At 39.9% G+C, this 21269-nt stretch overlaps 2 protein-coding genes across 2 annotated transcripts in view; both read right to left on the bottom strand.

The window, feature by feature from the left end:
- Nucleotides 1-3907, bottom strand: part of LOC138059548 (galanin receptor type 1-like) — a 4818-nt gene extending 911 nt beyond the window's left edge. Inside the window, exon 1 of the mRNA XM_068905190.1 lies at nt 1-3907. This exon is cut by the window's left edge and continues 911 nt beyond it. Coding sequence (XP_068761291.1) covers nt 1736-3142 — 1407 coding nt within the window. The 5' untranslated portion in view covers nt 3143-3907 and the 3' untranslated portion in view covers nt 1-1735.
- Nucleotides 3908-16106: 12199 nt separating this feature from the next.
- On the bottom strand, nt 16107-21197 carry LOC138060279 (uncharacterized). The gene is made up of 3 exons (XM_068906022.1): nt 20905-21197; nt 19315-20216; nt 16107-17414 (listed from the first exon to the last, which is right to left on the bottom strand). Exons 1-3 carry the CDS (start codon nt 21065-21067, stop codon nt 16173-16175), a joined length of 2307 nt encoding a protein of 768 aa, XP_068762123.1. The 5' UTR covers nt 21068-21197; the 3' UTR covers nt 16107-16172.
- Nucleotides 21198-21269: the final 72 nt, after the last annotated feature.

The raw sequence follows: 21269 nt of genomic DNA, 5'->3' as shown, positions 1-21269 counted from the left end.
ACTTAGCTCTGCTACCAGAGAAAATTATGTAAAAAAGATGAAAATGCTAAAATAGGGGGGATTGAAAACAAAAAAAGCATGCAAAAATTAATTGAACATTGAGTCAGACTTGATAATGACCGAGAGTGGTCGAAACGTCGTTCAGATGTTTTACGGTAACTTGTTTTAAAAAAAACTATTACTGATATATCTCTATCATAAACTAAACTTGTGATTGATTCACAGCACAGTTATTACACAAGAAACCAAGGCTTGATCGCAAAATTCTTACAAGGTTGAAAATTCGTTTACTAAGTACAGCTACAAAAACGATTTTAAATTCGTACCGGTTATACAAGAGACAGAATATCATATCAAAAAGTAAACTGCCGAAGGCACGATGATAAGTAAACAGAATTTACCCTAAGTGTACGTGAAATGTCTTTTGCTCTCAATTAAAGCTCTTATAGTAAACTTTACTTGGAATTTGTTCATTTGCTTTTAAACAAGAGTGTTTCTGCTGTGTTAAAAGCTCTTAATTTTATTTTAAATTTATTGATCGATGATTTATTTATTAAAGCAAGAGGCCAAAATAAAGCCCGAAATTTCACTTTTGGTTTGTTTTAAGTCACTACCAATTTCTTTTAATTCCGGAGTGTGATAAAAGCCTTGCAGTTGTGTTTCGCTTAAGATTCTCGATCAATTGTTATCATGCAATGCATTCGTCTTTTCCTAAATCAATTAGTAAAAATGCTGATACTAAAAGACATCGAGATCGTTTTCTATATTTTTCTGGTTAAATACGAATTTCGGTGATCGTCGATAAGTACGTACACAAGTGACTGGTTTCCCGCAAAAAGGAGACAGGGTTTTTTCTTTATTCACTCGCTATTTGTTTCCGGCTTAAAATTGATTGCTACGTGATAAAGGTACAACAAATAGTCTAAACTGACACAATGGAGAACATTGAAATTTTCTTTGCTGATGTTTGTACTCTTGTAAAAGCTGACCTGTAATATTGCAGGCGCCGCGCGGTGAAGCCATGAAACGAGGAGTGAACAATCTTCCGATCTTCAGCGCGGTTGCTTTTTCTGCTCAAATAATCCTTACTTAAACAAAACCTGAACAAACTGGTCGATTTGAATGTTGGCAAAATTTAATGACAGTTTTTTTACCTTGAGGTATATAGCGTAATATGTGTACACAACGAAATTTGTAAACAAAATTTTTTCCTTTGTTTTCTTTCCGTGTCACTTTTATGCGGGAAATGGACGTGATAGTGATAAATTACTTTTCTCGATTCCATCATTAATAAATGTATTTGTCTTCGTGTCGCTTGGGTTCCAGTCAAATTTCTTTCTCCCATTTTCTTTCGTATGTATAAGGTTTGAACAAATCAGTCAATCTTGTAATCAATCATCACCTCTTTTCGCAGCAGAATAAAAAGCAAAAAATAAAATAAAATAAAAAATAATAATGTTTTTCAGGAAAAAAGTCAAACTTAATGTCGGGGCCCACGCATGTCTAGTTTCCGATTCCGGCAATTTAGCTAAGCGGGCAAATGTCTTTTTTACTGACGTTATCCCATCTGTCGAATGTACGGCTTCATTGTGCTTACACCTTAATGTATTCCCGCTTCTCACTAATATCTTTTAACTTCATTGAGAATTCTAACAAGAAATGGGTGTAAGTACCTTACTTTGATATGGAAAATGAATATCCGCTGTCATTTGGTTGATTCAATTGCACATGCTATTTACATTTCACACTCCTCTCCCTCGGGCTGTAAAATTCTTTGCTCGTCGATGTGAACAATTTCGCCGAAATTGACGCGTAGTCTTCGCGTTCCATGGCCAGCAGCTTGCGTCGGCGCTGATTTTTCGTCATTATTGTTTTTGTTATAATCGTCTTCTGGTTCCTGGTACAGGCGCGAATTTGCGACTTGTCCAAGCCTCGAAAGTTCAAAGACGCGATGGAAACGCCTCGCTTCGTGTTTTGGCATGATTTCCTTTCGCCAGTAGTCGTTCCAAAACTCTCTTCTGATGGCGGAATGGTTCAAGGGTGAAACGCCGGCGGTTGCTCGTTTCTTTGTGCGATGCGCTTGTTTTCGCTGCAATCTGGACTTTTCGCGCTTCAATGTCCCATTCGTGCTATTATCCCGAAAGCAAGAAGCCAAAACTTTCAATGGGTCACACGAGCTAAGAATATCCTTGCAGTAGTGGCGGTGAAGAAAGACGAATATGAAAGGGTTAATCGCGGAGTTTGTGTACACCAGTATATTGCAAAAAATAATGATGGTATCGAAAGAGGTCTGGAAATCTGAACCAGATCCGAAATCGTACCAAATCCACATAACATGAATGGGAAGCATACACAAGGCAAATACGATCACTACTATGACGAATATCTTTACAATTCTCATGTTTCTTTGCGCTCTTGCCTGAGTGAGTGGCTTCTTAACAATTCCTTTATTGTCGCCCTCAATGGCTTTTTTCATCCTTTGAATGTCTCTCCAAAGCTTTTGACTTATTTTGATGTAGTTTGCTGTTATCACGAACAACGGTAGCACATAGAGCGCTATGAAAACAACAAGGGTGAAAACTTTCGGGTGGTACGTTTTCGGCCACTTTTCGTTGCAATGCGCTTTCCCGCTAGTGTCGGTCTCCACCCGGAGAATCGCGATGTAAGGTCCAACGAGGCAGATAGATGCCATCCAGAGGAACAGGACGATCGCCATTGCTCTTGTCGTTTTCCATTTTGGTTTAAACGGAGGCATGACAGAGCGATGTCTCTCCCAGCTCATAAAGAGCAGCGTATAAACCGACACAGCCATCAGAATTGTTTGCAGAGGATACACAATCTTGCACAGCACATTTCCAAACGGCCACTGCTTGGTGAGGATTTCCACAAAGTCGAAAGGGATGCTTATAACGCACGTACCCAAATCGGTTGCAGCTAGGTTGAGAATAAAGATGTCAGTTATACGAAGGCGCTGTCTTTTACAGACAGCGAAGCAAATGAGGATATTTCCCACCAATCCCGCTGCCGTAATAATGGGAAAACACATAAGCTGGACAATGGCGAGTCTGTCAAATTCTTCTTTAGAAATGCTAAAGTTTGCTATGGAAGGTAGCGCCGTGACGTTTTGGCTTGATCGAAACATGAGCGAAACCTGAATTTCGTGAGAATGAAACAAAAAGACCCTTGTTTTGGCGACTAGTTTTCTCCGCTTTGCGCAGTGAAAAAAATCAAGAGGCTACGTATACGTGTGTGCACCATTCAAGGCTGTTGGCTTTCACAGTTCATCATCTGTTGGGTCAGTTCATACACTGTGACCTCACGAAGAGGCAGCTACTCATATTTAAATTGTCTCAAAGCTGACGTAAAAATTAATGCTCCTCAAACATCTGCGCTGAGATTGAATGGTTCACAATCGCCGCTCTTATTGCGCTGTCGGCTTCGCAAAACCGAGTGAATTAGTTAGCACAAAAAAATAATGTGTTTTGAAAAGACCTTTCTTTGTCAAAAAATTTTATCGTTAACGCTAAGGATTACAAATGAGGTCAGTTACCCTGTTCTCCACAACCACCTTGAAGGTTTTCTTTTTTAATAAAATCTTAGTTTTCACAGATAAGTGATACAATTTTTGCGGAAAAGAAAACCATTTGCTTTTCTAGGTTAGAATGAAAATGCAGATAACAGAAACCACGTACAGAGATTACAATAACGCCCTGTGGACCAATAAGCACGCCAGTTTTTTTCTCTCTGCCTTACTTACTTATTTATACTTTTTTCTTTTGTTTTTCATAACAAATCCTGTACACAAAAACAAAATTAAACTGAGAATTATTCGCAAATGCTGCGTGTTTTAAGCCTACCAAAGTTGATTTAGGCTAACTGCAATCATTTCTCTCCGTAAAATGAATTCAATATCAGGAAACGCTTTTTGGCTGAATTTCACTTTTGTGAAAAAGACACTGACAATTCAGTTTTGTATTTGTCACCGGTGCAACTGTTATTTATTTCTATCAGCTATGCAGCTGGAAAATAAAAATCAAAAAAATCAGTTTTATTCTATTGGGCATGGTGAAATTAAAATTTGCTCGAATCTGTTAACGTGATAACCCTCTACCGCCCTCGATCATTAAAAAACTGAATTGTGAAATAATTGGAAAACTACATTTCTTCTCTGAGGAACATGGATTTTACAAAAAAATAACTTTTGGCTGTCTGACGGCTTTAAAACCAAAGCACTGTCTTTGTCAATTTGGAGACTTGAAAGACGCATGAGGGATTTTCATGAAGGGTAAAACGTTTATTGAAGATTTCTTGGTCTCGCGAATGATTAATATTCCCACCCCTGGCTTTGTCAGGAGAGTAAATTAAAACTTCCGATAGAGCACCGACAAATTCAACTTAATTTGACAGGCTTGTCTTCTAACTTTGACAAAAAGCAAATACCACACGGGAGAGGTTAGCTTTAAAAGCATCGTAGATTTCGATATTTGTCTAGAAAGAGGTACGTGCAATCACGAAGGTTCAGATCTCCGTGGGAGCATCAACAACTGAAATCTGCAGAACAGTTCTCATTGTTTGTTCCTTCGTATTTTGGGCTCGACAACGAAAATAACCTGAAATGAAATGGAGTGAAAGTGAGTTAAAATCCAATTGGATCAGTTCCCCCTAAAGCGGCCGGAAACAATTATCGACAGCTTTTGCCCTGGTAAGAAGGACGGTGGCGTAGTAGTCAGCGCGCCGGTTTCCCGATTCCAAGGGTCATTTGTTTGGGACACCGACCCCTTTTTCACAATAGAAAACAAAAACTTCATAAACACTAGCCTTCCCACTTACAATGTTGCTTTATTGGGCGATGTGGCACTTGGTTTGTGTAACAACATTGTATGGGTGGAAGGGGGGGGGGAGGGGAGGGGAGGAAAATAATGCAGGTGAACTCGGTTGTTACTGGGTTGCCAAATCCAGTCGGAATCTGCGTTTCATTTCTCCGTTTTTGCCTGTCACTCCACTGCTTAGTGGTGTCTTTGTTCATAGAGTCTTCTATGCGTATTTTGTTAGGTTCGAGGGGGCTGGGGTAATGCGTAGATTTCTCTATCTATGGCGTCGAAAGTCATTGTAACGCGAATGGCGTTTTAGTGAATCTTTAAACAAAATATACCCTCATGGAGCTCAAGAATGGAACGTCAATTGGATGTACAAGACAGGCGGTGAAAAATAAATATCTGGAATCTTTAAAGCGACGAGTAATAGTCTTCGACAACAATTTCATTTTTCGCCGTTGGATATCAAGTGAGCTTTGTTTCTAATATTTTACTAACTTGGTATTATATACAACACCGAAATCAAATGGCTTTTTTTTTATGGATGCATTGAAGAAATCGAACGCCTTGAATGCATGACAGTGTTTACTGAAGTCGCATCTAAATTGTCTGGCAATTTACAAATATTCTGTACTCAACTCTGCAAAGGCAAAAAACAATTGGAAATGTGACAGTGAATTATTTGAATGAAAGCTTGTTGTCTCTTTTGTGCTTCATTATTTACGGTCAAGGTTCTTTCGAAAAGGGTTGGATGTGAACTGTCAGAAATTTATTTAATTGCATATGCTTTGTGACACCGATTGTGTTTTGTTTGCACGCTCGCAATTGAAATAGGAAGGATTTTTTGCCTCGAATAGCAAATATGTTGTTTGTTTCAGTACATTTTTCGCTGGAAAAGATTTTTGTGATATTTCCAGCCTTTGTGAATTTTAATATCATGTTGTGTAATTTTCGAGCTTAACAAATTTGCATACCTGGGTTGAAATGTGATACGGGAGGATTTTTGTGGTAGTGCTCTGTAAGCAGGAAGGGTTCACGAAAATAAACAGGTCTGTTGGAAGCGTGCTTGAGTTTCAACAAAATGAGCCCCAAAATCAGCAAAAAATTGTGACGCTGATGAATAATAAAGTAGCTGCTATTTCCAAAACGATGGAATTACCTGATAAATAACCTCGTCTTGGAGAGTAAATTTTTGACTTTGCAGAAACAATGGTCAACCTCAAGAGATGGGCGATTGTGTTCTGTGTGTTGAATTCGCACATTTCTTGTCAAACTTTATAACACTTGAAAGAAAAAGAAAACTAACAAAAAACAAAAACCTTGTATCTTACCATCATTTGACACAGATGCTTCACTGTTTCGCGAGTAAACACGCCGCGTAACTTGATGACGGCGCTCGCTGAATTCGTTGTCACTTTTTGAACCTAGCAAAAATCTCCCAAAATGTTTGTCGCTGATCGTAACATTTTATATTCACGGTTCAAAATTAATGTTGTTTTCATGTCGTAAATTTTGTTGCTGTTGGTAAAATATTTTATTCTCGATCGACCGTCCTGAAAACTTCCTTCTGCTCTTCCTAAAAACTGTATATCAATATTTATTTACTTTTGCATCAACATTTGTTTTGCATGAAGCAAGCTAACAAAATCTGTGCCTATGCTACTTTTACAAACTGGTATATTTTTTACCGGTCAGGGCTTAACTTTAGTCAACTTTTGTATTACAAAACTGTCAGATGCTTAGAGTGCACGCTTGAACTTGTGTTGAAACGAAGTGGTCAGGGAACTTGAAAATGATCAACATGTCAGCCCAGAAACCAATGTTTCTCGATTCCCGTTTATTTTCTTCAATCTTTTTGGGTTCAGTACTTTGCTAGTAACCACATGTCTTCTCAGGGGCTACAATAATATACAATACCAAAACGATATTGCGTACTGTTAGAGCTACATATTACGCAAAGACAACTTGAATCTCGTGGAAGTCAAAACGCAGCTCAGTTGACAATACGGAACAAAGCGCTGTATTACTGCACTACCACACGCAATGCGTGTCTATTTTTTCTAAAGATGACAAGAATTTCTTCTCTCTGATAAATGATTAATAGGCCGGTAGCCGGGTTTTTAACCTCAGAAAAAATATCTGTTTCGTCGTATGAACGTGTGAACCAAAGGGCCTCTGCTGGTACGACTTCTGGGTGACCCCTTAAATGGTCTTAATGACCCCCGACTTGAAAAAATTGTCCTGAAACGCTGCAGTTTAATACCACCCAGCTCAGTCCCTTCTGTTTTTGAGTAACACGTACCATAGGCAACCCAGTGTACCCCTCATGGAGCGTCTAGTTCATATTTATTGGGCATTTTGTGAGTGTGACGTGACCCTCTGAATCAAGTGTCCAAACATTTTTGTCGATGATTGTAGCTCTGCCATCGTGTTGTTTTCTTAGACAAGAGACCTAACTTCACACTGTCTCTCTTCACCCAGGTGTATAAATGGGTACCGGTGATATACTGCTTGGGGTAACCCTGCGATGGACGAGCATCTCATCCAGGGGGAGTCATAATTTTCCCAGTTGCCAGGACGAAACCGGGATACACTCCGGCCGTGTGGGCACGGGGCGTTGGTAAAACCCGTGAAGGTCAAACATCCGTGACAGACAAAACTGATAAACACCTGACGGTTATGTCCATCACGACACCGTGACAAAAGGGAGAACTTTTTCGATAGCTCTAGATTTGCGACCCCATGGCATCCTTTTAAATGTTTTTCAATGGCGCACGTTCCACCTTCCTCAATTTCATGATGTAGATGACGAGTAGTGCAAACAGATATTTCTCGTCTTTTTTTTAGCCGCAATCGTTGCGAGAAATAGAAGTGCGTTTTCCTTTCCGCGTCGCTTCTTGCGGCGCCGCATAAACTTTCCAAACATCGCGGCAGGGTCGAGTAACATCTCTCCTACAACTTTGTGGAAACAATTTCTTTGCCAGAAGGCAATGTAAATATTCCTCTGACTTCGTTTGATCATCGAGAGCGAGAAATTTCGCAAGAAACGTAGCCCAGGGTAACAGCGGTTTTGCACCTGAGAAGGTTTGTCACCACAAAATTGAGAGAGGCAAGTCGCGAGAGAAACTTACAAAGCCGGGGAATAAGAGATGTGTTACGTTAGTCCTGACGGTTACTTTTCGTTTCCGAGTTTAAATTTCCGTGGTTATTCTAGTGTAGTTTCTTGGATCAAAAATGGAAAACAATTCTCTTCCTATGACCAAGGACCAACTTACTCAACTAACTAGCCAACAACGGGCCACCATCAGACAAAGTTTATGAACCGAGCGTAGGTGGATGTTAGTATCACCCAACTAGTGGACTAATGCAAATGCTGCATTAAAATAATAAAACATTAAAACAATTAGACCCTTCGCCCTCAAGGGCCACGGGTAAATAGCCCATTCGGCTTCGCCTCATGGGCTATTGACCCGTAGCCTTTACGGGCTACGGGTCTAATTGTTAAATAGCAACGTTCATGGATTTGGGTTGTGGTGGATGTAGAGAAATTTACGGAAATTACCAAACAATTGCTGACATACGCGGAAGGGTTAGCTGAGAAAGTGAACTGAACATGGTAAAACAAGGCCTGGTACATGGTCAAGGTCACCAAGGATCATGAACTGTTTTAAGGTGGCTCAAACCAGTTTCAACACTTGAACGAAACGTTCTTATTGGAAGGATTGACACTACAACACTTTATCACTTAACGGCAATGTTAGGGTACCATATTAAACACCAATTATTGCTAAAAAAGATTTGGTCATTTTTGTGACGTAAAACGTTACCGTGGCAACAGGAAAGCCCTTCAAAAACACCCCATATTTTGGCTTTAGTTGCTCATATCTCAAAAACGAACTCGGTGATCGCCATTTTCATTTCTGAAATGTAATCAACATGACAGAATGAAACTTTCTGCAAAGTTAAAAAAAAATTCTGTGGAGCAGATTCAGAGTCACCCTAAATAATTGAAAATTTAAGATAGCTCTAAATCTGCTCCACAGATTTTTTTTTAAACTTTGCAGAGAGTTCCATCTTGGCCTGGTGATCACTTTTGTGCAACTTTTGTGCAAGTTCGTTTTTGAGATATGAGCAGCTAAAAGCAAAATATTGCCATGGTTACTTGTTGCGTCACAAATGACTGCATCTTGTTCAGCAATAATTGGTGTTTCCCATTTCTCTTGGAAGTGTTGAAAAGTACCTTTGTACTCTCGTACTTGGTCGTTTTAAAAGGCGAAATACGAGAGTGTGAAGGTGCGGCATCGGGATGTTAACGACCAACACTGATGCCGGTCAGAAAAATCTAAATACGACCTCCAACTCGGGGGGGGGGGGGATTGGGGGGGGGGGAAGAAGGGCTGGGAGACTGTAAAGTGAGTGCCTTCATTCGTTATTTCGACTCGAAGTTCAGAGCTGTTGTAGATCACGTACATAAATGATCAGTTTCTTCAGAGACCGCGGCTATCCACCGAAGATCGTAAATCAAGTCCGATAGCAGCTTTTAGCCACCCCCTGCGAAGCAGACATTTCAAATCAAGAGAATGCTACTTCCGACAAACCTACTATTCCCTTGGTATTGACATATCATCCGACCAACATGACGGTCAAGAACATCATCACGAAAAACTTTTGTCTGTTAAAGAAAGACCCTGACACGGGAGCCATTTTCCAACCCTTGCGCGTTTTATTCGCCTACCCTCGTGACACCAACTTACGTGATTCCCTGGTCAGAAGTACCCTGAATGAAACGACAGCTGCTAATGGGGGCCATGGTACCTATCCTTGTGGCCGCGCTCGATGCAACACCTGTTTGAACACGAATGCATCACCCGTAATTGACACTCCCGGTGGGGGCATCACAATCCACGCCAGATATCCCTGTGTTAGTGAGAACGTTGTTTATTTAATCCAATGCCGCTGCTGTCACAAGATTTATATCGGTGAAACTGGCAGAAGACTAGGTGACAGACTCCGAAAACATCACTCTGTTACCCCGCTCCGCGGGCTTCAGCAGTGCCTTAGACAAACGTGTTTTTTAGGTTAAGCAGATATTTAAGCACCGGTCTCTGCACTCAGGCGGTTTAAAATACCGACTTCAATTTTCTTTGACACTTTTAAAGTCAGAGCGAGCTATGACCTTACATATTTGTATTCATTTGAACGTTATGACACGCGCTTTCAGCTACTTTTGAAACCACTGAAGAAGAGGGAGAATCCTCGAAACGTCTCGTTTATTTTAAACACCGGCGCATTTTCGTTATGAACTTTTAGAAGTTTTTACAAACATATGTACTTAATTGATCACTCCCCATAGAGGCTTTTCAGGGCCTATGAAACACAATCAACGAAATGAAAGAACTGAGCAACAACAACAACAACTGTTAAGAATTCCAACTGGCTGGAGGCAAACCAGTTTGCTATTTACAACAGTTGCCGAAAGGTTGAACCAGGGACCACCAGGATCAAATTCAACGAGTGGTCAGAACCACACTGCCTCCTTTACTACAAACATTTATACCTGGAGCTAGTGGAATCAGTACAGAAAGTTATAATCAGCAAGCCAGGTAGCCGCAGTCAATAATATCCACTGACTGCGCTACCTGGATTGCTGACTGCTTCCTTCAAATCTGTTTAGGACTACCTGCTCTTTCCCCCGAGGTCGTCTTTCCGCCAGTCTTTTCCTCCATTATCTTCACCAATCATGCTAACATGTTCACTTCACAAGGGGTCTATATCCTGCTGCATTCTAGGGGTGTTATAACGATCCACTTACACAACAGAGCGTTAATGGGTCCCACTGGTCTACCCTCCTTGCGGAAAACTATGCGTGCGCGTGACCACGTGACAAGCGTGTGATATTTCAAATAATTATGGTGCGTACGATTTATTGACGCGCACAAAGTTTAGTTTCTTTGGGAAGAACTTTTATTAGTTTTCTATTCACCGTATTTTGTTTGCCATTTTTTCCGGTTTATTTATTCGGATTAAATTTGGAGTTTTGAGCCTACCATTAATGGAGAACTTTTCTTAACCCCTTTGAATTCCAGGAGTGATCAGTACGTAAGTTCTCCTCACAATTTCATTGAAATGTCAAACAGATAGGTATTTAGAATGAAGAATATTATCAGCTTAAAGGGTGTGATCTTGATATAACATGACTACCCAACAAAGAAATCCATGGTGCTTGTTAGGAGAATGAACGTTTCGATTTTGGGAATGACACGGTGACCACCCACTGACGTAACACTGGGAATGAAGCTGTGCGTGACTCAGCAACGCCGTATCTTGATATCGTTCTTGTCGAAACAAGATGCAACTGAAGCGCGCTTTATCGCAGAAATAGGGAGCTTAAGCACGCGCGTTTTTGGGACGCGGACGGCAACCGGAAGTGTGCTGTTTTCCCTTTTAACCTGTTTTCACACAACCACATTTGCATTTTCAAGAATCTTTTATCCATTAGAGATAATTAGTATAAAAATTAAAAATTAGGAGACACCACTGCCCTGGCACGCGAAACTTTCTCTTCCGGTGGACGTCCGCGTCTTAAAAACGCGCGTGCTTAAGCTCTCTAATATTTCAAATGACGCGTAGACCGAACCGTCGTGAGTGTCGATGTTCAAATCGCAATTGTGACGGTTTGCGCAACGCGTTGCAGTTGCACGAATATCGAAGCTCACTGATCTGTGACCCATTGGAAGGTTGATAATGATAGCCCCGCAAGATAACAGAAGTAAAGAAGATAATGTCACAGTTAAAGCTGTTAATGTTCACATGTTTCGTATGAACGTCGACACAACATACTTCCCAGGCTAAGTTTATTACGTATAAGGGAATCTTTGCTGACGTCATTGTTTATATTCAATAGCTCACAGATGGCGTCATGCTATTTAGAAATCAACTTCAAAAGGTATAAGAATTTGTTAACCTTTGATAAATTTCTAATTTAAAGCCTTTTAGCTCTGACAACAAGCCAGTTATTAAAATTCTTGGGTGGCAAAAGCGCCAATTGTCTCCTACATTCTTTGTAAAATTTCGAATTTTCAAAGCATCATTGCTCAGAGTCGGATTATCTGGTATATCGGGTTCAAAGGAGCTCATTATGCGATGCACTTTCAATTTTCGGTATATTATTCTCGGCTGACTGATTAAAAAATGTTAGCTTTATGCTAATGCACCAAAAAGTGTAACCAAAGATTCCCCTGTACACACGTTTTTTCTGTAACTAGACTCTCCGTGAGCGTAACATGGGTTGCCTGTGGTACGTGTTACACAAAAGAAGAAGGTACTGAGTTGGGTGGTATTGAACTGTAGCGTTCCAGTATTTTTTTTTAAGTGGGGGGGGGGGGGGAGGGGGAGGGGGTGATGTAGACCATTTGAGGGGTTACCCAGACGTCACACGATCACACGTTGAATTATTTTGTAATGTCGTGTCCCGTTTTGAGGTCTTTCACTTTTTTAAGCTTTGGTAATAAATTCAGCTCAAAGATAACAAAACACGCTCTTGAGTGAAACTCACTCGTTTCTTCTTTAAAGGGGCTATGTCACTGAAAATGATATAATTCCATGATTTGGGGTGCAGGGATGGCGCAGTGATGAGAGCAATCACCTCCCACCAATGTGGCTCGGGCTCGATTCCCAGACTCGGTGTCATATGTGGATTCGATTCCCAGACTCGGTGTCATATGTGGATTCGATTCCCAGACTCGGTGTCATATGTGGGTTAAGTTTCTTATTTCTCTACTCTGCACCGAGAGGTCTTTCACCGGGTACTCCTGTTTTCCCATCTCCTGAACATTTGCCTTAATTTGCGTTAATTGTTAATTTCTGTTTACAGTGTCCCCAATTAGTGCTCCAGTGCTAGAACGACTTTCCTTTTTTCCCCAAAATCCCCAAAACGTAGAATGAAACATTGCAATAACCACTTAATACTGTTGAAAAACATGAAAGAAATACTGCAAGAGAAGCATGGATGGACATAAATGTACAAGATTGAAACGGATTACATTTGGGTAATCTTGAAAAAAGTCAACCTGACGTTTTTCAAAATTATGGCAAATAGCCTCGATAAAGGTCGTTTTTTTCTCAGAATCATTTCGTTTGTGATGTAACGATACTTTTATCGGTGAGGGAATTTTACATTAGTATTTCCGAGTTTTAAACTCGTGATTACCTAAAGATTTTCCCGAAACACCCTAAAATAACGTGTCATAGCCCCTTTAAGATAATTCCTTAGTATTGCATTGCGCATCCCTACTGCGCACGATTTTTGCATCATTAGCGCGCGCACATGAGCACGTGCGCATACAAAACGTAAGAGATTTCGCTCAAACTAAACCCGATAGCGAAATAAATGCTCCTTTTCTCTCAAACGAGCAGGGTGATCCACGAATTTTTTTCCAGGTATTTGCTAAGAACAGTCTAACAAAGAACATATTTGAAGAACAAAAAAAGTTTGATGAATTTTTTTGGAAAACAGTTCCGTACTGGGTGTATTTTACCCAAGGCGAGGACTTCAAGCTAACCACTGAACTGTCCCAAAAAGTGCACTATTCCCACAACCAGGGAATCAAAGTCGGTGGAAATGAAGCATTACTGCTTATGTAAATAAAAGAAGCTCTATTTTCAAACTAAAATTTTGAGTCTTTGAAGTAACCAAGACTTAATTCTGTATGAAGGTGATACGAATTTTTAATGCGAAAACAGTAAAAATACCCCATTTTAAGAGCCTGCTGACGCGTAAACAAGCACGGTGACCCCATTTTTTGATTGCATTTTTTTAATGTTCATATCACGAATGTTAATTATGCCAAGTTTCCAAAAAAGTTTGATAGTAGAACAATTTTAAGGGAATTACCTTAAGTGAAATAGTCTGCAAAAAGACTAACTGCGAATTACTCTGACGGACGTTTTCCTGCATGTCATACATGTCTAGAGTTGCACACTGAACATGTTGTTTCCGCTTCATAATTTCTCTTCTTTTCAGTTTAATCAGAAACCCATGGGTTTCTGGTTTAATCTGATGACAGGTCAAGTCTTTTTTTGGTTTACGTTTGCACCAAATGGTATCGCAAAAGCCGGGAGTTACGGTGCAGCACTTTTATTTCGCGGGGTTTAATTTTCTCGGATTTTGCGAATGTACTTGATCCGCGAGTGAAAAGAGAGAATGAAAGATTCTCTGTTGCATGCTTACGTTGTCCTCAAATTTGGTGATTTCACGTCGTCGTTATGCAGAGGACCGCAAACACCCTGCACGTGCAGCACGATTATTTATGCTCTTTTAACCAATGATATTATTGTTTTTGTCGTAGTCGTAGCCGTCGGGGTTTCTTAAACTACTTAATGTTCTTGGTTATAAAAGGAAAAATAAAAAACGTATTTGTGCGGTACTCTACAAAACAAGGACGTGAAATCTCTAAATTTGAGGTTTTGACGACAACGTGAGCATGCTTATTTTCAGTCTGAAACCACCTCGTCCCAATTTATTTTCACACCTCGCTAACATTTTACGAGGTGGAATTATCGCGAAACGCTTACGATAGTGCAAACTGAGTTATATTTTTGTCGATGTTTTTGTAGATCATCAAGTCCCTATAGACCTCTTTAGCTTGTGCGTTTTGTTTTCCCATTTCGGACCACGTGATGTTACTCTAGAGAACAGTTTCTTTGAAATGCCGTCTTATGCACGAGCTTATGTGCGAATAACTTATGAAAAACAAAAGGAAAATTCCCTTGAGAGCATCACCTGGTTGTCTCGCTTAACATTCCTGAAAGTGTTTTGTTTGCAGACTTCGTTAAGCGACTTAAAAATGATACGTATTTTTACCGGTAGGATTAAATGAGGAGAGAACACGTGCCAATACAATAATAAAAGTAATGAAAATAGCACGCCTGTTGTATTTCCGATTTGAATAACCGAAAGCGACTCCTCATTGGCCGAAAGTAATTGCCAACTCGCTTAGGCTACCAATGAGAATTCTATTGAAATTTGCCGACTCGCTTAACTTTAAGCGAGTTGGGAAAGGAACTGTTCTCACAGAATTTTTGGTTGTCACTCGCTAAGCGACCTGAAAAAACCGCTCATGGCCATTGTTGTTTTGCCAAAAATGAAAGAAACAAGTTTGATAGTAGCTCATCTTTTGTCTCTTAGCTCCAGATATCGAGCAACAAACGGCATGACTATTCTGGGGGCTGGGGGTGGGGGGTGAGGGGTGGTTAGGCCTTGGTTAGGGTTATTGCATCCTTTCGTTTCCCGTTTCACGTTTCACGTTTCACGTTTCACGTAAACGCAATGCTGACGTCTTGTTCACGTTGTACAATACGGGCGAACTATCTTATAACTGGATGGATACGAACGGTTTAAACGAAAAATAGAAAATGAGTGGTTCATTATTATCACGCTCACGTTGTCGTCAAAACCTAAAATTTGGTGATTTCACGGTTTTATTTTGTGGAGTGCGACAACGAAATGCACGGAAATTCGTGCTGCATGTGCAGCACGATTATTTTTACTCTTCTAACCAATAATATTCTTGCTTTTAAACTCCCTGATATTATTGGTCTAACGCGAAAAAGGAGTCGAGTTCAGTGCACGAACTGTGCCAGACATTGCCAGACATTAAGAAAATAGACACATTTAAGGTTTTGACGAAAACGTGCGAATACAACAGAAAATCCTTCTCGTTCCCTGTGTTTGGTTTAAAACCTTTTGTGCTAATCAAGTACTATGCAACGTGAAAGAGATGGTATCATCACCAAATATTTAAAGGTAGCGTAAAGTTCTATTTTGAAGTGACGTTGTAAATGCTTTAACTACTTATTCAATCATTAATTTTTTGGCGGTTTGTATAGTAATCGCATGATTTCGAGTGCAATTTGGAATAAATAACCACAAGTAAATTTTTTCAAAGACGAGCAAAAGGTATGAGCCCGTAGGGCGAGTGCGATTTGTAGTCTTAAAAAAAAATTTACGAGTGCTTACTTATTCCAAATTACACGAGAAAAATCATATGATTACTTACTACTAATACACATGAAAAAAGTCTAGATATTAGATTATCGTAACTAATCAGAAGAAACGCACGCGTATCACACAATCACTCAGAAGTCGCGCCATCCGGGGCTCGCATTTGATTGGCACTTTGAGACTTTTTTGATCATTGACCAATCAGAGCGCTTCGTGTGTTACCTGTTTTTGTAGTGATTTAGATCTTTTCTGTATTGTGCAACTCTGGAAACTGCATTTCTCCTAACCAATCAAAATGAATAAAATGTTCCATTGATACCATAACATAGGTGATGACATACAATTTACTCATGCAATTATTGAGATGCGTGTCTCAATAGCAACTCCTTGAGTGCAATTCTCCTCTGATTCGAGGCTGTGGAAGCTGGTTTATTAAACCACGGTTCAATTACAATGGCCTCTGGATCATCTTCCCAGTTCTGCACAGCTTCAAGAATTTCTTCAAGCTGTGTTCCGCTTTTGTTATTCTGCAGGCATGACTGAATGTCCTCCCGCTTTTCAACTTTTATTTCAAGAACATGACACTTGTAACCGAATGCGGGACCAAGAAACTTGTAAATAGCATATTCCCAGCAGTTGTTATGCACTCCATCCACGACCACAAAGCATTGTTCACTTGCTAAGGCATCTAACACGAGGGAGAAACAGTAAGCTTCGGCAATATTCTGCTCAGTGATGTCTGGTGTCACAGAACACCCTGGCTTATGAAATAATTGCTTGGCACTACAATAAACATAACCTTTTTGTTCGATGGCCTCCATCGAATTCTCAACCAGATAAGTTTTGCCGCTGCCAGATACACCTCTCAATATGAGCAAAATTTTATCATCAGAGATCGTTGTAAGATCGCTCAAAATTGTCACTCCTTTGTCAAGTTTAACAGCATCACCAGATTGAAAGAAACCTTCAAGTTCATCTCTGTTATCTTCCTCAAGTTCTCCTTGGTCATACAAATGATCCACTCGCTGAAGGAGTTTTCTGGGCAAGGATGACGACAAAGCTTTCACGGAATTTTCTACTGTTGAAATCTTGTGGTAAGTGCCATCAATATCTTTTGGATGGAATCTTGAGAACAGAGCTAGGGAATAAACACTTTGTTCACCAATTTCATAGCAGGCCCGGTTAACCAAATTTGACACATTTCTTGTAACACTTTGGTTGGTGGCAAAATCCTTTGAAGTTCCTTTGCTGATGGTCACATGGGGTACAAATTTATCCGGGTTTGCTTCCAAATTGATTCCAGCTTTACCAAACTTAAATTTTAAAATCTCAAGAAGTTTGGAAAGTCCTGTGTCATCTTTGATACGGGCATATAAGATCTTGTTGTGAAACTGGCCAAGACCACTAAAGCAAAGTTTGTGGCTGATTGGAAGAATGGAAATCAACATTGGTTGAACAGACCTAAGGATGCTCTTAGCCATGGTCACTTGATCTTCATCACATAGACTTAACATAAGAAGGGTGATGTGAAGTCCTTGGCTTGCAATCAGTTCAAGCTCTGCTTCTGGACTCAGCTCTGCATAAATATCATTTTGAATCTGCCATGAAAAATAATTTCCATAACTAAATGTTTACAACTGGATAATGTTATTTTAACCAATATTTGCATGCTTCCTTGGCAAATTATCCTGACAGCCGGACACTGGAGAGCTTCTAACGATGCAATTCCCACCTTAAAGGCCACTAAGAAAATGGCAGTGACTACTCTTGAATTCAATGCATTTTAAACTGGTATGGTTCAGACAATGAAAGGGCTCAATTCCTCAGGACAAGAGTAGACAAGACCCCAACTGCAGTCAGAACCCAATATCTCCTTCTTCAAGGCTTCTATAATTACTAAAGATTAGTACGGCAAGGTGGGGGGGGGGGGGGGGGGGGTTGGGCATTCCAATTCTGTTGCATACACAACTTGTCTCCATACTACATAACTGGTGCTCTACTCATTTTACCAGCCTCAAATGGAGGGAAAGCTTAGTGGACTTTAGAGCACACATGCTAGGATTTGAAACAAGTGAGAGCACCATTGGGATGTGGTCAGCAAGCAATATCCACTTCACTTCATGTGCCTATTGACTTTAAAATATCTCTTTTCAGGCTAAAAAAGATGCTCTACATCCCTCAGCTTATAGCAATACAATACAATACAATACAATACAACTTTATTTCACTACGCTAGCCACACACAACAAAAGCTGGTTTCCAGGTGGGGCGTAGGTAAACACGTTACAATAAAGTATATATATATATATATATATATATTTAAAATAGAAGTATATTACATAGAATCAGTGTGATCCAATAGAAAGCATGAAGGGCGAGGACGCAAGTTTGCGTTTGAAATCAGAAAGTGATTTTGCGGTCTCATAGGGAAGATTATTCCAGAGCATTGCACCACTATACTTAAAGCTGCGCTTCAAAAAATTTGTGTATGGCCTTGGAAGTGCTAGATCAGTCTCGATATTCCTAAGATTGTAATTTATGCTGGTATCATTTAGCTTTACAAAGGAGTTACTCAGTTGGGGGGCAGATAGATCATTGAGGATTTTATACATAAGGGTAGCCTTTGTATGGAAGCGCCTGGTTTCAAGGGATTTCCATTTCAGGTTATTCAACACATCTGTGGACCTAACATCATATGAAGAGCCTGTAATAACCCTTCCCGCACGATTTTGAATTTTTTGTAATTTATCTTTTAGTTGCTTACCACATGTATCCCACAGGGGTGAGCAGTAATCAAAATAAGGTTGAATGAGTGATCTGTATAAAGTTACGAGGGTGCAGAGGGGGACAAAAGGCTTAATTCTTCTCAAAGCACCTATGCCAGCACATGCCTTTTTACATATATACTCAATATGAGTTTCAAATGTAAGCTTTTCATAGTGGAACTCCCAAACATTTGTTAGAGGTTATGCGTGAAACCAAATTATTATCAATGGAGATTGCATTAGGTAAATCTCTAGATTTAGTGTTCAAATTATATGTTGACCCAACAACCATTAACTTAGTTTTGAGAGGATGGAATTGGAGCTTATTAACAGTGAGCCAGTCGCTTGGATTTTTTAAATCAGAATTTATATTATTGGCAAGTGCGCCAATATCAAAACTAGAGGTAAAGATTTGAGTATCGTCTGCATATAAACAGGGGGTAGTGAATTTTAAACAATTTGGTAAATCATTTATGTCATTAATAGCGTCCGAGATGCAGTGATGGCTAACATATTAAAGCAATGATCTCGTGTGAACACTAGCCGCAATCATGTCTTTTATCATAGCTAACAAAATGTGCTGCAAAGTGTGGATGGATTGACTGGAAACAGGTCATCCCAGTAAATGGTGTAAGGAAGGGGCGGGGGGGGGGAGGGGGCCAGGTAGCAGAACTACAACACATAGTTCTGACTGATATACATCAAGATATTAAAAATATTTTTGAAAACGAACCTTACGAATGTTGTCAATTACTTCCTCATCGGAAATCTGCACAGCAATGAAGTAATTCGGAACTCTCCTCTCTTGGAGTTCTTCAGGGATATAATTTGTTGCGCAGTTCATTTCATCTACAACTGACACTTGCTTTGAATCACTGCAATCTGCATCATTCTCTTCATTTGATGCACAATTAATTCTCTGTTTTACATCCAATATAGTTTCTTGGCTTCCAGTTGAACCAAAGACCTTGTCAATCCTTTCCCTTTTGTCCCAAACTATTTCCTCAAGGTACTTGAAATACTGTATTCTGTGCCGAGGAATAGCCAGGTCAACAAAATGATCAACTGAAGCAAGGTCATCCCACGAAAAATCTTCAAAATGCTTCTCTATAATTCCAACAAAGCGATCTAGGTAACCAACAGTGAAATCCTTTGGCGACAACTCTGCATCCCATTTGATTCTTGATATGACATCACTCGCTGTTTTCATGGATGGTTTCTTCGTAGAGACATTGTTATCTTGTTTCACAAACTTTTGCTTTCCTTTTGGGGTGCTGTCTTCCTTAACATTTTTATTAGTGTGCAATGACTCTGCGTCATTGCCGCTTCTAGCACTTGCCAACTCTATGTGCTGATTGCGGCACTTTTTTCCAAATTTACAATTTCCATCCAGGAAGAATTTACAAACAGTGGATGCAACTTCCACTGCTTCTTTTTCTCCTGGTAAAGAGACTGGATTGACAAAGTTAAGTTTATCTAGAAACCAACACTTAGCTTCTTCCACCAGATCATATATCATCACTTGTCCACAGCTTTCATGTGCCTTGCTATACAGTAGCGATTCCAGTTCTGTATAGGCAGGTTGGTTATTCTGTGCCATAACATTGATAGCAGGAGGAATTTCTGGGTATTTTTCTAAACAAGAAACAATGTTTAGAAATGAAAAGACGTCGTAATTTAATGTGTCCACTTAGCCCAATCTTACTTGCCCCCAACCTGCAGTCACGATCATGTCCGATCATGTCCAACGAACTGATTTTTTATCTGGAGAGATTTACTAGGTAAAAGCATTGATATTTGAGATGGTTGCATTAGAGTTTGAAATGGCTTGCTTTCATTTTTGAGGCTGACATTGTCTCAAGAGGTTTTGGGGGCAAATTGTTAGACAATACTCTGCATAATTCAATAACGAATAACACAAAGATGCTAAACATACAACTGTATCCTTGCATTGCACGTTTCCTCAATGCTGATACGTTGGTGCCCTTTACCCCACTGTGCCTCCAATGAATCTGATCAGAAAATGAATGGAATTATAAAAAAGGATCCAGACTGACGCTTCACCAAAACATTAGCAAGCAAGCTGCCATGCCTCTGAAAATGTTGAGACAAAAGCGGGTAAACTGATATCACCCACGCCACAAACTCCATCCAAAACATAATCCTGTCACTACTTAGTTTCATGGACTTCTTGTAACCAGTGGACTAGAGTTTATTCAAGATCGAGAGATTTTGGTACGGTATTTTCATCCAGACCTCAAAAAGGACGAAAATGTCTGATTTCCGTTTTGTGAGGTATTTTTAGCGGAAAAAGCACTGTTACCTGGAATTGTGAAAATTATTTTGATATCGCTTTGCATAAGATTCACTTCATAGTGGAATATTTCATCATGATCTCCTCCTTCGAATGTTGTAAACAATTCTCCATAGATCGATTGCAGGGCTTCGACCTCCATTTTTCGATCTTCGGAAAAGCACTCCTCCATAGTCTTGAAACAGCTATGAACTCAAATTGACAGTTGTTATGATATTTATCTTAGGAAAGATTTGCAGATACTTTTAAATGGAACTGGTTTCGACTCGATGATGCAATCCTAATCCGTTCTATTTTCTATCCTTTTCAGCCATGACGGTGGAAGACCTGTGCACTCTGACGTCACCCGGTCCACAGGCACCCCACGCTCAGTA

The sequence above is a fragment of the Montipora capricornis genome, chromosome 8 (assembly GCF_036669925.1).
Source record: "Montipora capricornis isolate CH-2021 chromosome 8, ASM3666992v2, whole genome shotgun sequence".
NCBI lineage: Eukaryota > Metazoa > Cnidaria > Anthozoa > Scleractinia > Acroporidae > Montipora > Montipora capricornis.
Note: the sequence above shows the minus strand (reverse complement) of the source record. Positions and strands in the feature narration are given on the sequence as shown.

Coding starts and splice junctions, on each gene's coding strand:
- LOC138060279 (XM_068906022.1), bottom strand. CDS start 21,067: ATGGAGGAGTGCTTTTCCGAAGATCGAAAAATGGAGGTCGAAGCCCTG. Junction 20,217..20,904: donor AATAATTTTCACAATTCCAG/GTAACAGTGCTT, acceptor TTTCTTGTTTAG/AAAAATACCCAGAAATTCCT. Junction 17,415..19,314: donor TAATTGACAACATTCGTAAG/GTTCGTTTTCAA, acceptor TTTTCATGGCAG/ATTCAAAATGATATTTATGC.